This window comes from Solanum stenotomum, chromosome 4, assembly GCF_019186545.1.
Source record: "Solanum stenotomum isolate F172 chromosome 4, ASM1918654v1, whole genome shotgun sequence".
NCBI classification, from domain to species: Eukaryota; Viridiplantae; Streptophyta; class Magnoliopsida; order Solanales; family Solanaceae; genus Solanum; species Solanum stenotomum.
Window position 1 is genome coordinate 46179025 of NC_064285.1, and position 20241 is coordinate 46199265.

At 34.3% G+C, this 20241-nt stretch overlaps 1 protein-coding gene across 1 annotated transcript in view; it reads right to left on the bottom strand.

The window, feature by feature from the left end:
• Positions 1–205: 205 nt before the first annotated feature.
• The window catches only part of LOC125861708 (fatty acid amide hydrolase-like), a 334554-nt gene continuing 314518 nt past the window's right edge, over positions 206–20241 (bottom strand). The window contains exons 8-21 of the mRNA XM_049541559.1: positions 16922–17069; positions 16534–16646; positions 6689–6764; positions 6430–6501; positions 6295–6346; positions 6139–6210; positions 5949–6029; positions 4743–4846; positions 4554–4646; positions 2397–2465; positions 2214–2278; positions 665–726; positions 468–563; positions 206–364 (exon numbers count right to left, since the gene is read on the bottom strand). Coding sequence (XP_049397516.1) covers positions 305–364; positions 468–563; positions 665–726; positions 2214–2278; positions 2397–2465; positions 4554–4646; positions 4743–4846; positions 5949–6029; positions 6139–6210; positions 6295–6346; positions 6430–6501; positions 6689–6764; positions 16534–16646; positions 16922–17069 — 1163 coding nt within the window. The 3' untranslated portion in view covers positions 206–304. The remainder of the gene's footprint in view (positions 365–467; positions 564–664; positions 727–2213; positions 2279–2396; positions 2466–4553; positions 4647–4742; positions 4847–5948; positions 6030–6138; positions 6211–6294; positions 6347–6429; positions 6502–6688; positions 6765–16533; positions 16647–16921; positions 17070–20241) is intronic.

A 20241-nucleotide genomic window follows, 5' to 3' on the forward strand; every position in this document is an offset into this window, starting at 1 on the left:
AGGGGAAGAAAAACAACTTCTTATACTTAACTAAATAAAGCATGCATATGGGATGTAAAGATATGATACATGGAATCAAGGAAGGATTGCACAAGTCATATAAGGAGTCCACCAGTCTATTCCCCAATCAATTTGACTCTTTACCCCATGGGAGAGGCAAGTGGTAAGAGATAGTTTAGTTCAGTTCATTATTTAAGATGCATACGTCCTACATAGTATTTATCAGATAAAACGTTAATTTTTGAATTCATCAGTGAAGTAGTTCCCAACTTTATGCCTTGCAAATCAAATTAACAGAATTCAATTAGTTGGCCAACAGATCCCAGAAAACCTCTGGATTTTTGTATTGTGAAATACATAATGCCTGAAAAACAAGATATAAATATGATGAATAAATGACAAAAATAAAAAGGAGTGACGTAGTTATGCAAAATTAGAAGAATAAATAAAATATAGTAATAACTTACTTGCATGGAAAAAGCTATATGAATCAATAAGGATTCATCCCATGGCTTTCCAATAAATTGAAGACCAATAGGCAAATGAGAGTTATCATAACCAACCTAGCCAAAATATAAAATTGTAGTACTTGTTAATTTGAGAATTTTGAATATATAATTAAAACTGTTAGTATATATTTTAAGAAAAGAGGGAGCATGCATACGGGTATAGTAATAGCAGGCAATCCCAGAAAATTTCCTGCTATCTGGTATCGAACTAGTGCAGCTGAAATAATCAAGTTTTCTCATCAGAATAACCAAATATTTATCAACCATCAGAATAACGAAATATGTAAAATTAACTGCATGCCATCAAAATAACCAAAGATGTAAAATTAACTGCCATCATAATAACCAAAGATTTATCAACCATGAACTGGATGAATAATTGGAAACATATATGGAAAACTTCAACAAGGATGAAAGAAACAAGGACAATAGTATCTAGATCTAAAACCCCTTAGTCCGACTGAGTACCACTTGTTGGTACTCATACTATATATACTTCTGCACCTTGCAGATCATAGTACGTGTCCTTGTCATTGACTTGGGCCACGTGCGGAGTAACTATAGATCGGAGTGTTGGGGTGAGCTTTTGGTATGTGGAGTTGTCCTTCTCCTTCTGTTTTGGATGGACTAGTCTTTAATTATGTTGTATTCAGAGACGGTTCTGTATATTTGTATTTATATTGTACTCCTATTTGGAATAGTAGCTCGACTACTCACTGATACTAGGTGTTGGGGATGTTTTATCTATGTATATATATTTCTTTTATTTTGATATTTGTAACTTGCTTTCCTTATGTATATATTCCACGTGCTAGCCTGTTACTTCTTGTTCCAAGCTATGGGTTTGTCTTACCCTACTGGTGGAATGTTAGTAGGTGTCATCATGACCTTAGATTTTGGATCGTGACAGATTGGTATCATGATGATTTTGATCTTGATGATGATGAAATGTCACTCATTACAAGAAACTTAAAAGTGGTTTCTAAAGAAAGGTAAATGAGAAGGAATAAAGGTTCGAAATGGCAGACATAAGTTCTCTGAAACAAAAAATTGATCACATGATAAAGGACTGCCCATTGTGGGAAATTGACTGTAAAAAGAAAAGTTGAAAAGGAACAATTCTATGATACTAAGAAAAAGGGCTCCTGAAAGGCCATGGCAGATAGGGAACCAAGTTTTGATGAGGAAACTGATGACTTCTATAACAAGACTACAAACAGGGACTAGTTACTCAGTGCCTTAAATATGAATTCATTAATATTGAAACTAGCAAAGACAAATATGAGAAAGACAATTATTCCCTAAAGGAACAGATGAAACAACTTGATAACTATTACTCCCTTCATCCACTTTTAATTGTCATGGTTTCCTTTTTTTAGAGTCACACTATAAATTTTTTGACTAATATATGCGAAAAATTGCAATTTATAGTACTTTTCGTATAGTTTTTGAATATTAATTTTTTTTGGTTTAAAATATCGAATTAATGTAATTTAATTTAAAACTTTGAAAACTAGTCAAATTTATATATTTGTAAACTACGTAATAGTATAAGTCACAATAAATATGAAAAATTTATGGTGAATGATAGAGTTGTTTGAGTGTCGAAATGTAAAATGTGTCTTGGGAGAGAGGGAGTAATTAAAAGGAAAAAAGTCATTGAAGTACAGTGATGTATGCATGTTAATAAAATGACGTTGATACCTCCATTTATGTAGTCGAGTTCCCCGGTGTGGCGAGTGTCGTTCCCTATGGTGTAAGCAGTAACCCTACACAAGTAGTATTTAGCAAAATTGTGATTTGATTAATCAGCTTATCCTTTGTTGTGAAGAATATTATTATTATTATTATTATTCTGGTAAATGCTCTGTCATACATCATACGTACCCTGTTGTTGGTGTAACAATGACATCTGCCATGCTAAATATTCTTTTGTGAAACTGCAGCTGCCGATTTCTGGAGATGAAATAAATAAAACTAATGAGCAAAAGGGACAACACTTGATTTACCTAATAATTTCATGTATATTGATCAAATTATATAACATAAAAATAACTCGTCTAAAAATGATATACTTACTAACTACATTTTTGTTAGGATGTTTGCTTGCAAAAAAGCTTGGAGTATAGGATAGATTAGCTAGTTGGGAAGATGCATGCATGCTAATTAGAAATATTTCCTTGGAATAGCACCATTGGAAATGAATACATATATTACTATATTCTAAGAAATCTCAATCAACAACGACATAACCTAACATTTTACTTAAAGATTCTCCTTAATTAATGTAGCAACGCCAAGAATTAATTCACACCTACATACTGGTGAATTTTTTAGCTACTCTTCTTAATTCCACCAAGAATTATTTATTGCTTCCTGCTACTCATCATTAGGTACATAAGGCTATTCCTTCGCATGCATGGAAACATTATTCTTCTTCCCTGCATCCCATTTTATTGAAAATATTCTTAATTAATTATGAGATAGGTATGATTTCAATGAGGTTTCGTCATAAAAACTCACTACCAACTCCATCAACTCCTATAAATTTCATAAGAAAATTGTCTGAAAGTGATGTAGGATTTGGACCGTATTATATTGTTGGGTCGGGCATACCCTCTATGTTCACCAATAATAAGGCGTATATATTATGGAACCTTTGCTAGCAAAATTATGTCATGCATGTATGTTTCACACACTCGACAAGATATAAGATGACTTAACTTATCGATACAACGTCAGACTCCATGGTGGATTATGTTGGTTACATTAATAAGCTCCCATAATGAACTAATGTCTGATGAAAGACAATAACGTTAACATCAACCTAATGAATTTTTATCCTTTAATCCAGCTTTCATGTTATGCTTATGATTCTATTAGTTGTCTATTTCGTTACTGTTATTATATTTCATGTTTCATCCCGCCATTTAACACACAATACAATTTTATATGATACCCTTATGTTTCATATGGTATTTAAATTTCTAACACACAATACAGGATATCCTGACACAATTAACAATAAAAGAAGAAACCATGTAATCTGGCTCACAAACTATTCTTATAGTTGTATGTTGGAAAATATGGAAAAGCCATGTTGCTTGTAGATATGGGAATTAGAAAATATTAAGTACTACAAAGAAATGGAGTATCAAAATATTATAGATCATTAAAATTTTCCTTTAATAGAGCTAAGCCTACCCAAATATAATATTCATTGGCATATATAATAATTGGTTGTAAATTTGTGATATAGTTAATTAAATACAAGATTAAACCAGAGAATGGGATGATTTAGTAACAGTGATGGAAGTTTTTAAGAGATTCAAACAAGGTTGGAATTGAGGTAATGAAGACCGATAATATAGCAGAAGTTGAAGCTTCTATGTTTGGACTGGACTGATGCATTCAAAAAAGCTATATCTACCAATATTATTAGTTTGGAGATGAATTATTTATTGATTGTTTAGATACTCTATAAAAGATTGATGAGGAATAACAAGTGCGAAGAGATGTAGAAGAAAGTATTCAGAAGGTTGACATGGCTAATATTGTGGTAAATCGTTGTTTAAAGGAAGTTAATAAATTTGTAGACTCCCTTGCCAAATTTGTTACTACTCGAGATGATTACAACGTTTTTCTACCATATTGGCATCGTCTACCCAACATCTCAAAAAAAAAACTGGATAAAGAATATGCCTAACATCAGGATTCGATATGACAAATCCAATATTTTTGTAATAAGTTAATTGTATAAAGGTGGATGGATGAAGCAACCTGTATATTTTGTCTATATCATACCCTTCCTCAGTTACTATGGTGATCAACCCATTTTTAAGGTTTACTTCCCCTTTTTTTGCGAGATCTTCAGTTAGTGTTACACCAAGAAAATCATAATACTCATAATGATAATGCAAATTCCCATTTCCCTTAGCACCTAAATGTAAATAAAAGTCAAATGATATATCTCATGTAAGACCAAGAGCCACAAATTAATTAAAACTTACGAAAGAAGAGTAAGTATTCTGAAATTGTGCTTACCTAATTCTTTGAGCATTCAAATACTCCTGGCTACTAAAGGAACCATATACAGAAAGTGCAACTCTAGCATCCCATCCTACTTCATCTTTATTCCTATATATGTCAATATTCAAAATATATGATCATTTAGCAGAAGAGTACTAATATAATATGCGGAATGTGTGTTAAAAAGAAAGAAAATTAACTTACAATTTTTCTAGTTCACGGCCAATTGAAGTAGTGCATTCAGATCCAATTGACACATAATGTGCCAACCGCATTACCTCTATCTCTGGGATTGTAACTTCTATGGTCTTTAAAATATAAATTACAAGAATGTTAACATGATTACAAAAAATATTCAAAGTATATATATGAGATGCTTCTTTAGCACAACTCCAAAAAATTATAGTTACGTTGAAGTAATTAGTTTTCTAGGATATCACATGCACCCTCATTTTCAGATGTACAATCACATAGATTTGTAACTTTAATTACACCAGTTGAAAGACTAATTAGATTATTAAGTGTCACAAATACATAAACAAGTCACATGATATTGAAGTGTTTGAGACTTCAGGCCAGTTTTAGAGAGAAAAGAGAAAGTGTGTTGGATGATCAATGTTGATTACAGAGGCCAATACTCTATATTAAACTTCATCGATTGACTTTGCTATTGTATATAGGCTTTCTTAGAAGCTCAAAAAAATATTGTTTGCACCAAGATAAATATTGTATCATGTAGTGTTGCACTAATACCTCCCTAGTTTATATCTGAGTACCTATATATATAGACCGAAGGGTGACTGCGAAATAATGTTGCATAGTTCATTTGATATATCTAAGTATTCATTTGACACTTTGAAGATGCTCACTATTTGGCCTCTGCATAAATTGACTTGTCACATTTACTTCATGTTATTACTATATTATCTACATATATACCGTATAAGTATAATTGTGCCTCTCTTGCAGTGAAGTGTAACTGTACAAGGAAGGGTTTTCTCTACTATACATGAATACAACATGAAGTACGTGTAGAATAAATCTATCAAATGAGGCTCTAGATATATACTTGTTTAAGACCATATAATGTCTTTTTCAAATAGACAAACGTGATTGAGATACCTAGGATCAATTTGTTCTGGTGATTGACTCATAATATACAGATGTCCATGTAAAAATGCATTTCTAACATCTATGTATATTCATTTGAAATCGTTAGAGATATTCATAAACTTCAAATTCTAGATCATCCTCCTCCACTAGTTTTGAGGTAAGATAAGTAAGTAGTAGTATTATACCTTTTTAGCCTTGAAACAATGTTTAAACATATAACCATTTTCAATTACTGAAGAATTAACTAGATGGAGTTCTCTACAAGAAAAAAGAAATATTAGGAAATGATTAAATTACCTCCCAGCCATAGTTGTCGTGCAATTTTTCTAAAGCTCGAGAACAACAAACTCTTATTTCCTCATTGCAGTCATTAAACCACTAAACAGAAGAAACAATAAAAAACAAAAACAAAAAAGTCAAGTTTATATTATATGTATATGACTAATAGAAAAGGAAAAACTAGCAAGGCTAATAAAAAGAAACAAACCTCCCCATATTTGGCTAATCTGATATTAGGTATAGGCTTTGGTGACTTGAGCATAGGGAAACACAGTTTTGGCTGCTATAAAGAAATTTAAAATCCTTGTGATCTATGATAAATACATGTTATAAATACATAATTTTAAGGAGAGATAATTTTTACGAGAGCGGTTTGAGAATGATGTGATGAATTGGGGCCACTGATAGCTGCATAACTGGAAATTAAGTCAACGTACAATTTGATTAGCTTTGTACATTCTAAATGAACTTAACTTTAAAGCTAGTAAATAATACTAACACTAGAAGTGCATCTTCAACTGTACCGGCAAGTATCCCTACCATTCCAACTGTCCAATTCAGAGGAAGAACACTGACCAACAAGATATCGTCGAGGTAAGAATCAATATATATTGGGAATCGACGTCATTTATAGAAACTACACAAATTTCTTGGAATTGTGACAACTGAGTGTTGCAAAATCTTGATCATGTTCTGGACTTGTACAAGTGCAGTGCAGTGAAAGCTTTAGTCTTTGTATCAACAAAATTAATACATACCCTGAGTGTGATACACGTCCAAAGCTTGGCTTAAAACCAACAACTCCACAAAGAGCAGCAGGCATTCTTACAGAACCTAAACTTATTCAGAAAAAAATAATAATCAGCTAATTGATATTACTCAAAAAGTTAAGAGTAAAGATGAATTAAAAAGGTCTTTACAAAATATTATCCTTGATTATAAAATTACAGACACAACTAAATAAGAAAATACATTGTCCGTCCCAAAGTACACGCTCCTTCAAACGTTTACAGAGCCTACTGCGCCGTTCACACATGTGAAATTGTTGCGAGTGTTTATAGGCTCAAAATTGAGTCACGTGTGCGAGCATGTAATTAATGAAGTGAACATGTAATTAAGATTAAATTTCTATTGTCTCATTTATTTGCACTTAATGTAGGTCTCAATATAAATGGTTCAAACTTTAGGCTATTAAATGCATTTGTTTATATTATGATTTAAACACTTACTTGGTTTGAATAGGTCTTCATTATCAAGAACCTAAATAAAATTTTAATATCATTGAGAGATGCTTATTGATTAATATGTCACCACCAACCACCTAGGTCATCATCATTAATGTCAATCACTATTAAAGCTGCCAACAACTTTTGTCATCACAATCACCACCGTAAACTACCACCATAATCAGCCACTACTTCAGTCGCTACCACATGTACCACCTCCATTATTATAGTTATATCCAAAGCAACCACAATCGTTGCATCATCCTCCACCATCATAATCAATCACTACCACCATTACAGGCAGTCCCTATTACCAATCCACCTCCACCATCATAATCAATCGCTACCACCATTACAGGCAGTCCATATTATCAATTACATCCACCATAACAATTAGCACCACCACCAACTACAACCAACACATCATCAACAACCACACATTCTTTTGTCATCACAATCACCACTAGCAACACCACTAGCAACCTTCATCGCTACGAACCACTAGGGGTTCAAGTGAGTCTCAGACACTCAAATGAAATTTTGGAGAAACGGATTTTTATGGTGTTTGGTGTTAGATTTTGTTGCAGTTCTGAACTACAAGACCTAAATTCAAGCTAGACGATGACGTAGGATAGAAGAATGTTGAGGAAGTGCACACCAAAATAAATTGCTATACTTTGGTTGTTTATTGTTTCCTGGTTTGTTTAAAATTATGTTAGATACTGTTAAGTATTAGTTCCTCAATTTCAGCAAGCAAAAACTTAGTTTTAGCAGATTTTTAGCATTACCTTACAACATCTTAGTAAAGCTGCAATGTATTTATTCAGTCTCATATTATCAATAGAAAACACTTTTTCATTTCTTCTTCAATCATCTCTTATTCTCCTTTGTTAAACACTAACATTGGCATCAGTGCCCTTTATATCTTAATGGACTTGTGAGAATTTGTGAGTTATATTGATTGAGTAAAACCCAAACATACTCAAGCCATTTCATAAAACTAGCTTGCAGAATGTATTTTTTTCATCAATTGCTCCACCAATTTTTTATGGAGAAAACTATCAGGTTTGGATTGTTAGGATGGAAGTCTACATGGATGCATGTGATCTCTTGTAACACCTAGGAAACTGAAAATTTGATAGAAAAGGAAAAATGTATTTTTGCACTGATCCAGTGGTCTACGAGACAGACCTACGACCCGTAGGACTTCCTTTAGGTCGTAGGGAGGTAACCGTAGAACTGGAGTTGGGTTTTTAGAATTTCAAGTTTCTGAAATTTGACCTACGAATGAATAAGACGAGTGGTAGAAATTTGGACGAGTTGTAGATGGGTTTCGTAGGGGCAATCCCAACTTAGTGAAATTTTGGGTTAAAAAGAGAGGTATACGGACCTTAGAAGGTTTGATGGTCCATTAAATAGTGTCGTAGGAAGTTGGCCAATTTTAGGCCCTGGTAACTCGACCTACATTTGATAGCATGGTCTATATGAATTTCTACGGCCCATAGGTCCAAACCGTAGGGTCCTCCAACTATTATTTATTAGGGGTATTTGGGTATTTCCCTACATATTTAATACCTATAATATGTCATTTTACCCCTATTTCAAAGTCCTATAACTACCCTTCAAATCCTAAATCTACCAAACCCTCTCATTCACTCAAATCCCCAATTCACATCCACATTAATCCTCTCCATATTCTCTCAAGATCAAGGAAGAACATCTAGAGTTTCAAGCTTCAAGTCTCAATTTTTCTCCATTTCTTTTGGGCTTTGATAATTAAGGTATGTAGGGTTTCATCAATGAGTTTCATTCATCCATTGAGTTCCAAAGATTTCTCAATTCTCCAAGTTCAATTTCATCAATTTGATTAGGTTTTCATTCAATGTTGCATGAATTCTAATTGTGTTGATTCAATTTTTTTTTATTTTTGATCTTATCATGATTGTTGTGACTCAATTACATGATTTCCAATTGATTTCGTATGAACCCATGCATTATTCATAATTTTGACTATGAACTCTTAAAGTATGAATTTATGAAGAAGGTGTGCATCTATCAATGATGTTTTAAGAAAGCTATGCATGATTTATGAAAAAAAATGTTTTATGATCTAGGTTGTTTTAAAATAAGCACTAATAAAATTGTGAAAGAATTTTCTCACATGTTAAGGAATCATGATTGGTGAAAGGTTTTCTCACACATGGATGATTCATGATTTAAGGAGCTACTCTATGATGTTTTAAGCTTGGATTAGTAGCTTAATTATGTTATTCCATGTATGATGATATGTTTATAAATATGATTATTCTGTTGGGATTTTTACTTATCACCAAGTTGACATTGAGATGGAGGCTCTCTCGTTAATAGAGGTCGGGTCTTTAGTAGCAATCTCATTTTCCCTTACTACGTGCCCCTGTAGGAGTTGTATTAGAAATACATAGCTAGTTGATACACCTACGCTATAAGTTTAAGGTCATTTCTTTGGCAAGTAAGAACCTCTATTTTCAGTGTGGGAGCAAGACACTTGATTCCATGTTATAGCTCACATGATCTTTATCGGTTAATGGTAAATATCCTACAAAAATGAACTAAGTTACTTTCAAGGTTTGATGAATCTTTCAATGTGATTTTAAGATGAATTAACCATGTTCGTGATTTTTTATTCTTCTTTACAGATTTACTACGTTTTAGCTTGGTCATGTACATCATATTTTCCGTTATGTCCCCTTATGGTCACATGTCATCTTTTCATGTATATACCTCATACTTAGTACATTCTATATACTAATGCATACTTGTGCCTACATTGTCTCAAAATGTAGGGTCCGATAATCTTCCTCCCGTTCGTGGCTAGTGGCTTGCTTTGTAGATTGAAGACTTGGTGAGTCCTCATGTTCCAGGACCTTGTCACCTATATATTTTTTATTACATTCTCTTATGTCTTTAGTTTTTCGGCATTTTATGTGGTGTATGGTTTATGTCCCAACCACTCTTGATGTATTAGATTGGCTTGTTGAGACTATAATTAGATTTTTGCTTTTATGTCAAACTCTTTTATAATGTGAGACTTCCTTCTTTAAGTTCTCAAATTTTCTATTATATTGTGTTGCATAAATGTCAAGTGGCTGGTGTAGGGCCTCTCGAGGTCTTATACGCCATGCCACGTCTAGGATGTACTTTGGGTCATGACATCTTTGGGAGGCAGTAGAGGAGGATTATGAAGTCCTTCCTTTTACCAAGCAATTTTACAATGGCTCAGATTAGAACTCACAAAGAAAAGAAGAGCACGAAGTTGTAGGCGGAAATGTGTCTATATGGTGAAGTATCTCCTACTATTTTTTTCAGGATCATGACTCTTAGATCGGTTAAGAAAATATGGGACTTTCTAAAAGAGGAATATTATGGAGATGAAAGAATTCGAGGCATGAAGGTCTTGAACCTAGTGAGGGAATTTGAAATGCAAAAAATAAAGGAATCTGAGACAATTAAAGAGTACTTAGATAAACTTATTATTCTGGCCAATAAGGTAAAATTACTTGGTGCCGAACTTTCTTATACAAGGATTGTGCAGAAAATTCTTGTTACTTTACTTGAAAATTTTGAAGCAACAACTGCATCATTGGAAAATACAAAAGATTTGTCAAACATTACTTCGGCAAAACTTTTAAACTCCTCGCAAGTACAAGAACAGAGAAGAATTATGAGGAACAAGGCAACTGTTGAAGGAGATTTGCAAGCAAGGCATCAATTCAATGCTGGAGGCAAAGTAGGAAGAAGAAGTTCAAGAAGAGTTATGCTACAACTATTGAAACTAATAGCAATTATAGCAATGACAACAAAGGTGGAAAATATCCACCATGTCAGCATTGTGGGAAGAGGAATCATCCACACTTCAAATGTTGGAAGAAAAATTAATATGAGATGCAAAAAGTGACATAAACTTGGTCATGCTAAGATTATTTGCAAAGAAAAAGGACCACAACAATTAAATGGAGCCTAAATTGCAGACGAACAATAAGAAGATCATTGTTTGTGGCTACTTGTTTTGCAAGTAGAAGTTCAAGTGAAAACTGGTTAATTGATAGTGATTTTACAAAACAGATGACTCATGATGAGGAGATTTTCAGAGAGATAGGCAGATCTGCAATCTCTAAAGTCAGAATTGGTAATGGCAATTATCTTTTTGCCAAAGGGAAAGGCACAGTAGCTATTGAAAGCTACTTAGGTACAAAGTTAATCTCACATCTACTTTTTGTTTCTGAACTTGATCAAAATTTGTTGAGAGTAGGGAAACTTTTGGAAAATGGTTTCAAGCTTATGTTTGAGGACAAGAAGTGTGTGAACTTTGATCCAAAGGGCCAACAAATATGTCAAATTAAAATGAGAGGGAATAGTTTTCTCTTTGATCCAATGGAGAAAAAGTTGGTTGCCTATACGAGCCAAGAGATGACAACAAATCTATGGCACAAGAGACTCAGACATTTCCATCACATGGAACTCTTGTACATGCTGAAGAAAGATATAGTTCGAGGACTGCCACTTATGGAGGACAAAGACACAACTTGCAGCACATGTCAATTGGGAAAGCAAAGTAGGATGTCTTTTGCCATGACAACCTAGAGAGCATCAGTGAAGCTTCAATTAGTCCATACTGATTTGTGTGGACCACATATGACTGCTTTTCTAAACAAAAGTAAATATTTTATAGCATTCATTGATGATATGACACGAATATATTGGATTTATTTTCTCAAGTTCAAATCTGAAATACCTGAAGTGGTCTAGACATTCAAAGCTTTGGTAGAAAGTCAAAGTGGTTACAAGATTCAAATGCTTAGATCAGATAATTCTCCCATAACCTCTTCATCCTTGTGTTATAGACAATAATGTCTAACACTCCTTGTGTAAGATCGTTGATTTCCTTCTGTATCTGATACAATTTTATCCCATTTGTTTGATCATATCTATCTTCCAATTCCTTCCAAAGTTCCACTAAGTTACTGACATATTCTAGACGGTCTGAAATTTCCTTACTTAATGAATTCAAAATCCATGATGTGACCATATCATCACATCTCTACCATTGACGAAGCTGAGATGAATTCACATTCGGTTTCACACAGTTTCCATCGATGAAGCCTAATTTGTTCTTCACTGATAGGGCTCGCATAACTCCCCTCCTCCAAGATCGATAACCTGCTCCATGAAATTGAGCAGGAACAAGCATCATCCCTAGGATATCCAATGAATGCACATACAGGGCATTATTTGTGTCATTACCAGTAGTATTACTAGCTCCTTCAGAGACAGATGAACTTTCACCAACAGCCATGAATGTGTTTTGATTTGATCAAAAGAACAATCGAAAAGGAAGAATTCTAAATTGAGAAACTCCTCACAGAAAAGGAAGAAGAGATGAACACGAAGAGATTATCAATCTCTGAAATAACTCGATGAACAAGATCGAATAAAAAAAATCGAAATTGAAACGAACAATCACTGATTAACAGTGATGGAAACTAAAAGATCGAATTGAGATACCTACTCTCTAATACCATATTAAAGTTCACATCAATGGTGAAGAACTTACCCAATACAAGGCATGGAAGCCATAGCTAATCACTGAAGAAACAGATTGTAACACCCCGTATCTGAAAATAAAGATTTTAGATTTCTGGTGTTACAGGTGGCACTCACGGACACCATCCACGGATCGTATATGGACTCACGGTCCGTCCTGCAGGTCCGTGGTTCGTGACAGAAAACTTCCCCAGAACTCAGTCAGAAAATTTGGCTAAGTCCCGACTCACGGACAGACCCACGGTCCATAGATCAGACCACAGTCCGTGGTCTGTGTCCGTGGACCGAGACTTCCCTTACCCAGCCTCTGACATGAACTACAGTTGACCAGCTCGGATCGTCGTTCGATCCACGGTTCGTAGGTCTGACCGTAGATCGAAGGTTAGCAGCCAGTTAGCTGAAAATTCTGATGGGTCAACTTCATATGGTCATGAATTTTAGCAAAAAAGGAATTAGGTGCCCCATGAACTATGGTTAGATAGATAATTGAATTATCTTTCCAACTCCACCGAGTTTGCTAAATTCTGACCTCCGAGTAAAAAGTTATGCTTATTTTAGTGAAGCCCTGTCGGGCAGACTCGATCGACGGACCCAATCTATGGACCGTCGATTAAATGACGGCCCGTCAGTCCATTCCGTCGATCACTCCGACAGCAGTTAATTCAGGGGTCTTTTGGTCTTTTCCTATTTCGTTTAACCCCTAAGATATCGTTTAGACCCTAAATCATGAGGTTTTAATCAGTTTAAGCCTAGAAACATAACTAGAACTTACCTTAGTCAAAATCATTAATCAAGCTTAGCAAATTAGAAGCAAGAGAGGAGAAAAAGGTCAAGAACCCTAGTTCAAGAACGCAGCGAGGTTTCTTCAGTTCCAGCCCCGAAATCGAAAGATTTCTCCGTAGAATTCGTCACCAGGTATGTGGGATTTCACTAGTGGGTTCCTTTCGCCCATTAGGTCCCTAGAATTCAGTCAGATTCTTGATTCCATAATTATGAACAGACCTAGGGTTTCTAGAATTTGAACAAATCATCATGAATTAATTATTTAAATGTTTTAAATCAGATTATCATGTTATTGCTCAGTTCATCGCATGAATTTACAACCCTAGCTATGTATTTCTTTAGTTCTTGAATTACACATGCTAGGTCAGATATTTCAGTATTCAGTTATACATGCCTCAGTTTATGAATGCATCATTATCAGATTAATTGTTGCATTCTCAGTTTGCATGTTCAGTTCGAGCTATCCAGTATTTACAGAAATTCAGTCATAACCAGTTAACCACTTAATTCATTGGGAGTAGCATAATACCGAGTTGGACTAGGGTTCAGCGTACCCATATAGTCCCAGAACTACGAGCCACGTAGGTGTAAGTCCCCTCTGTGGGCAACATCAGTTTAGTGATCACACCAGCATGCCTCTATACCTCTGGTAGGGTATATTGCGTCCTCTCAATGGGGCGTATACATCGGACTCCACATTTAGCTCATGTGGTTTTATGTCGGTTATTAGTAGCTCCCACAGTTCAGTCAGACTCTTTTGCATTGACCATATTTCAGTACAGTTAGCATTCAGTCTTAGCATGTTATAAATTTGGTCATTGCATCAGCTAGCTCATTATTCAGTATTTTCAGTATCTATATCATGTCCAGATTATATCATTGCTCAGTATGCTTTGTTCAGTTATATGTTATTTCAGCTTTACTCTATCCTGCATGCTCAGTACCTTCAAGTACTGACGCATACGTGCGCTACATCTTCTCGTGATGTAGGTTCAGGTTCTCAGCATCCAGATCACACTTAGATCGATTCCCGATCTTCAGTTTAGCAGCATCAGTGGTGAGTCCTCATTCTTCGAGGACTAGTGACATGTTTATCCTTACTGCTTTTAGTCTTTAGTTTCAGTTTTGCTAGATCTAGTTGGGGCATGTCCCAACATTTCTAGTCAGTTTAGAGGCTTATTTCAGACATAGTTAGATTCAACTTAGTATTTTGAGTTTGAAATTCCTTTTGTATTAAACTCTCAGATTTGATATATTCAGTTATAGCATATGGGTATTCCCCATCTTTTCAGATTTATTTATGAATTAGCTTCCGCATCAGTTTATTATCTTTAGTATGCTCATGATCATGCCAGCAGGGTTAGCTTGGGATCACTCGTGGTCCTAGGTCCCATCTCCGCGTCTCGGGGGTAGCTCGGAGCGTGACACAGATTGAGAGAACTTGTGATTTTGTGTAAAATGAAAAGCTTACTTGTTATTGATTATCAGTGAGGTATATATACAAGAGAGTGAATGTGACAGTTGTACACAACCAATTGGTTGAGAAAGGAATATATGCTAACCAACTAACAACTATGAGCTAACTAACTAACTGACAGAGTGCATAACTAACTGAAACTATATCCTATACAAGATTGATTAAATACATATTCAATTGTGATCTTCAATACATGTGATAGGGAATATGATATAACTATTATTGTGACGGGCTTCCTTTAAAGTTAAAAACATAAAAGATAATGTGTTTAACTGGTGTTCTTCTTATTTTATATTGATATGTCATACATTGACATATTATCTTCTATGCATAAATAATCATGAGTTTGGGGATGTTAGAGAATTTTCGTACTGAATCAGAGTTATTGGTTGAGTTGAGCACATTGAAATCGTTTATGCTGCAAATTGAGTTTGATAGTATATTGAATTTCATTTAGGAGATTGGATTTGGGTTCACTTTACAAAGGAAAGTTTCTCAAGCAAGAGGAAAAACAAGTTGATGCCTAAAGGAAATAAGCTTTTCCAAATCCTAAAAAGATCAGTCATAATGCATGAGAAGTTGATTTGTTGTGAATTCAATGTTCAAACTCTTTTAATGACGACATTGGCTTGATTTATTTTTGATGTAGTTAGTGAGCCCATGAATTCGAGAGCGAATTCACTGTTCAAGTGAGAAGACGGAGACATCTAATATAGTACTTGACGTGGAGTTAAGAATATTAACAACTAGCTCAAGGAGGTTAATTTTTATTTTATTTTTTTGAAGGCTCCCTTAATGGAATTCAATAGATAAGCAAAAAAAAAACATAGAAGGAGTGAAACCTGACCTCCGCATGAATGAGGAGAGTATCCTTACTGTAACTTATCAAAATAAAAGGAAAGAAAAAGTAGGAGGATTGCTCCTCATTAGATAGGCTTACAAAAAATCTAGAATCCTTCTGATAGAAGCAATGAAACAAATTTCAGCCAGAGTCGGATATGAATTTGCCCTTCTTCATTTGAATTTTGTCACCTATATTATTCTTCAAGGTGAATGTTATCTTAGAAGGAAGGTTTATAGCCTTGGTGAAGAAGATAGTTATTTTTCCATGTTCAGCATTTGTAAGCAAATCAACTGTAGTGTTACCTTATTTGAAGGTGCGAGTGAAAGAGAAATGACCAGGTGAACTCAAGACCATTAATTTGCTAGATGAATGTTATAGAATGAAAGCTAAGCCTAGGGACATCCAAAGTGAATTACAAGGTTTGAATGAAGAAGAGAACAAGCAAGAAATTATAAAGTATTCACAGCCTAAAAGATTTGAAACAACGTCACCTCATTTACCGCCCTAAAGAAAAACCATGAACGGCACCTCCTAATTCCAGAATTAGTAAAGCTTAGGCCTATTTTTAAGTACATTTTGAATATATGTTTGGTCCATTAACTATTCTAGTACAAATATTTATAGTGGGGAAAAATAGAGAAACAAATATCATAAAGCTTATGTTAGAAAATTGAAAGTTTAGTGAATGATTACCTCCTCCATCGACACCAAGGGCAGCAGGGCATAATCCTGCCGCCACAACAGCAGCAGAACCACTAGAAGAACCGCCGGCAATCCTTCCAATATTGTAGGGATTTCTAGTAGTTCTATAAAAACAATAATGAATCAAGTATATAATTACTATACTGTGATATTAGTACAAGATTTTTCACCCCTTAACATAAATTAACCATATCACATATGTGCTTTATAGCTACGTTGTTCAGACTTTTCAAAAATATCGGCAAGTGCGTATTAGAGATATCCAAAAATAGTGATGTCCTTAGGCAAAAAGGTACGTCGACCCTTATAATTTATTTCCGACTAAAATAAATATAATATTTATGTCAATTAAAAAAATACAACAACAAATTGTTCTTACCCATGATGAGGATTTATACCACTAGTTCCAGCACCAAGCTCATGCATGTTTGTTTTCCCCACCAATATGGCACCACATGATCTCAAACGTTTCACACACTCTGCATCATCCTTGCATTTTCTTACCTTATGCATCCATTTTGTGCCTCCTGCACGCCCATTCGGAAAATCATGATTGATAACAAATGTAAACTTTAACTATGTGTAAATGGAATTCAAATGTAATGTCATTGCAATGTACTACACAACAAGATCTAGAGTGGATAAATAGGGAAGAAAAGCGATACAATATTTAAGTGTGATTACAGATCTAGAGTTGAATAATCAGAGTAACTTCCTATCTAGCTATTTATATACTGTAATAACAGACAAACATCCTAACTAATTATGTTACTAAGAAAAGAGCTAATTCAACTTAATTACACAATTAGTATATGTACACAAGTTCCTTACTAGGCTACTTTAGCATACTTTAATAATTCTTTCATACACACACAAGCCCGTCAAACTAGGAGTAATGATGGTGGTATTCCTCTCTAACACAAGAAAGATGGTTGTAAGTCAGTCTTTTATTCTAAAGAGGACAGACAGATTGTGTCAATGAGCCAAAATTGTAGTTTTTACATGGTGAAATGACAGTAAATATTAATATGTATAGTATGCTCATGAAACATATGATTAGTTGCTATCTGAATATAAGATTGATTGGCATAATGAATGGGAATGGTATCTAAATTCTACACCAAATTTTTTAAACAAACCAACTAATTAGACTAATTCAACAATAATGGAGGCCAAATTTCTATACTCCGCTTCTGCTAAGCTTATGGAATTGACATTCTATTTCTTAGATTTGCATGACATTAAGAAATCACAAAACTTAACCAAGTATCCTGTAATGTAATGGATCTTCTTGTACTTGGAAAAATGTTGGAAATAATAATTCAAAGTTGAAGTAGGAATTCTAGGTGTTTGAGATTTATTATTTATGGTATTTCCTCATTTATGTTTAACTAGGATTTGTTAGTTATAGTGGTTCCTAGTCCTAGTGTAATTTGATTTTTACCTTTATAAATAGGGATGTTACTAGTTATTTTGAACATACATAAAATATAGAATATACAGAAATATAGAACTTGAAGTAAGATTCAAGAACCTTCAAATTTATAAATAAAATATTTTCCTTCAAATTTGTATCAGAGTCAGTAATCTTCACCACCAAATAACATATATGACATCAAATATGTTTTCGCTAATTTCTTCTCCTATGTTCAAAGGAGAAAATTATCAATTATGGGATGTGAAGATGAAGACATATTTACAATCTATGGATCTATGGGATATTGTTAAAGAAGATGGTACATCACCACTACCTGTCAATCCAACTTTGACTCAAATCAAAAACCATAATGAAGAAAAAATTAAAAAGTTCAAAGCAATGAATAGTTTATATTCCTCAGTATCTGAAGAAATTTTCACAAAAATCATGACGTGTGAAACTCCAATGGAAATATGGAATTCTCTGAAGGATGAATATTTGGGAAATGAGCAATCAAGGTTAATGCAAGTTTTGAACCTTAAAAGACAATTTGAGATTCAAAAGATGAAAGAAACAGAAGGAATTAAAGATTATGTTGGCAAACTCACATCACTTGCTAACAAAATTAGATTGTTTGGTGAAAAATTTCCCGATACCAGAATTATTGAGAAAGTTCTTGTAACGTTGCTTGAAAAGTTTGAGTCCAAGATCTCTTCACTTGAGGAGTCTAAAGATCTCTAAAAAAAATTAGTCAATGATTTGGTGAACGTTTTGCAAGCAGTTGAGCAAAGAAGGGCATTAGAGATGAACAAACAACTATAGAGGCTTTTGCTGCTAAAATATCAAGTGAATCAATCCAAAAAACAAAATCCACCTTGTAGTACATGTAAGAAAAATAATTATGCAAAGGATGATTATTGGTTTAAAAGTGTAACATCCCAAAAAAAATTTGAGCTAAGACTCAAACTGTTCTTCATAGTGAGTGAGATTTTTGCAAGAAATTTAAAATTTCTTGAGTATTAATGTCACTAAAGGTAGCACCTTAAGTTTCAAGAAGAACTTAAGAGAGTTCATTCAAGTAATTCCTAAGTTTTTTATTAAATTTTGGGTCAAATTCAAATGACCATAACTTTTAGTACAGAATGAGTTAGTGGACTCTTAAGATATTAAATTAAAGACCTTCGAGTCCTCTTTCCAACGCCACAGAGTTTACTAAATTTCGAGCTCTGAGTAAAAAGTTATGACTGATTTACTAAAGACGCCCAAACCTGGCAGTAGCTCTGCGATGGCTCCGCGTTACAAATCCAATACGGACCTCATTGCCTGGTGAAAAATTATTCCGACTCTTAGCTCGTTTTAATTATTTCCTTAAGGGTATTTTAGTCCTAAAAACCCTTAGGAGGTCATCTAAATTGCTCTAAACGTGTAGAAAATCAGTTTTTCATAAATCAAACCCTCTCATCCACTCCTAAAATTCTACGCTCAAGGGATTCAAGAAACGCTAAGGCTAGGGTTCATCTTTCAAGATTTTCCTTCAAAAAGATGGTTCTTTTAGGTATGTAAGCTTTCATAGTGTTGGGCTTGTTCGCCCTCACACCAATCATGTTTAATTCTATCCTTGAATTCGTTTTTGAGATTGAATTATTAAGTTCTTGAGAAGTTCTTGAGTTTTAGCCATTATTGAATGTCTTTGAGTTCTTGAGGTGTGAGTTTTGCAAACAAGTTGAGTTCCCTGATAGATTTTATATGGGTTTCGTTGAAGTCGTTCTGGGTTTGTGAAATTTTGTGAACTTGGTTGATAAAACTACTTTGGGTGCGAATTGAGTCGAGTTTGGGAGAGGAATAAAAGATCGGGCAGATAATTGCACTTAGGTCCGCGTCACGGAGGCGCTTAAGTTTTCAGGATCCAGTCAGTCACCTCCTCTCCGTGTCGTGAAGAGGATACGAAGTCCTCTGCCTCAAAAATATTTTAGCGACTAACAATTTAATTCCATCTCTGCTTCGCGCCAATGTTCTTTGATTTGGGTCTTCACCCGTTCTTGTGATCAACTATCTTAACCCTCCTAAATCATTGAGAGGTCCTACATTCCAAAGCATAACCCTTGAATCCATAATTCAAATTCAAGGTAGAGTTAAAAGTTGAGTCTTGAGAGTTCTTTTGGACATTTTGAGAAAGCCCCTTTGAGTCCTTTGAGGAGTCTTCTACAACTTCTAATTACTTGTTTCAAGACTCGAGTAAGTGAGCATGAGAGTGAGAAGAATGAATTCATGAGTCTACACTA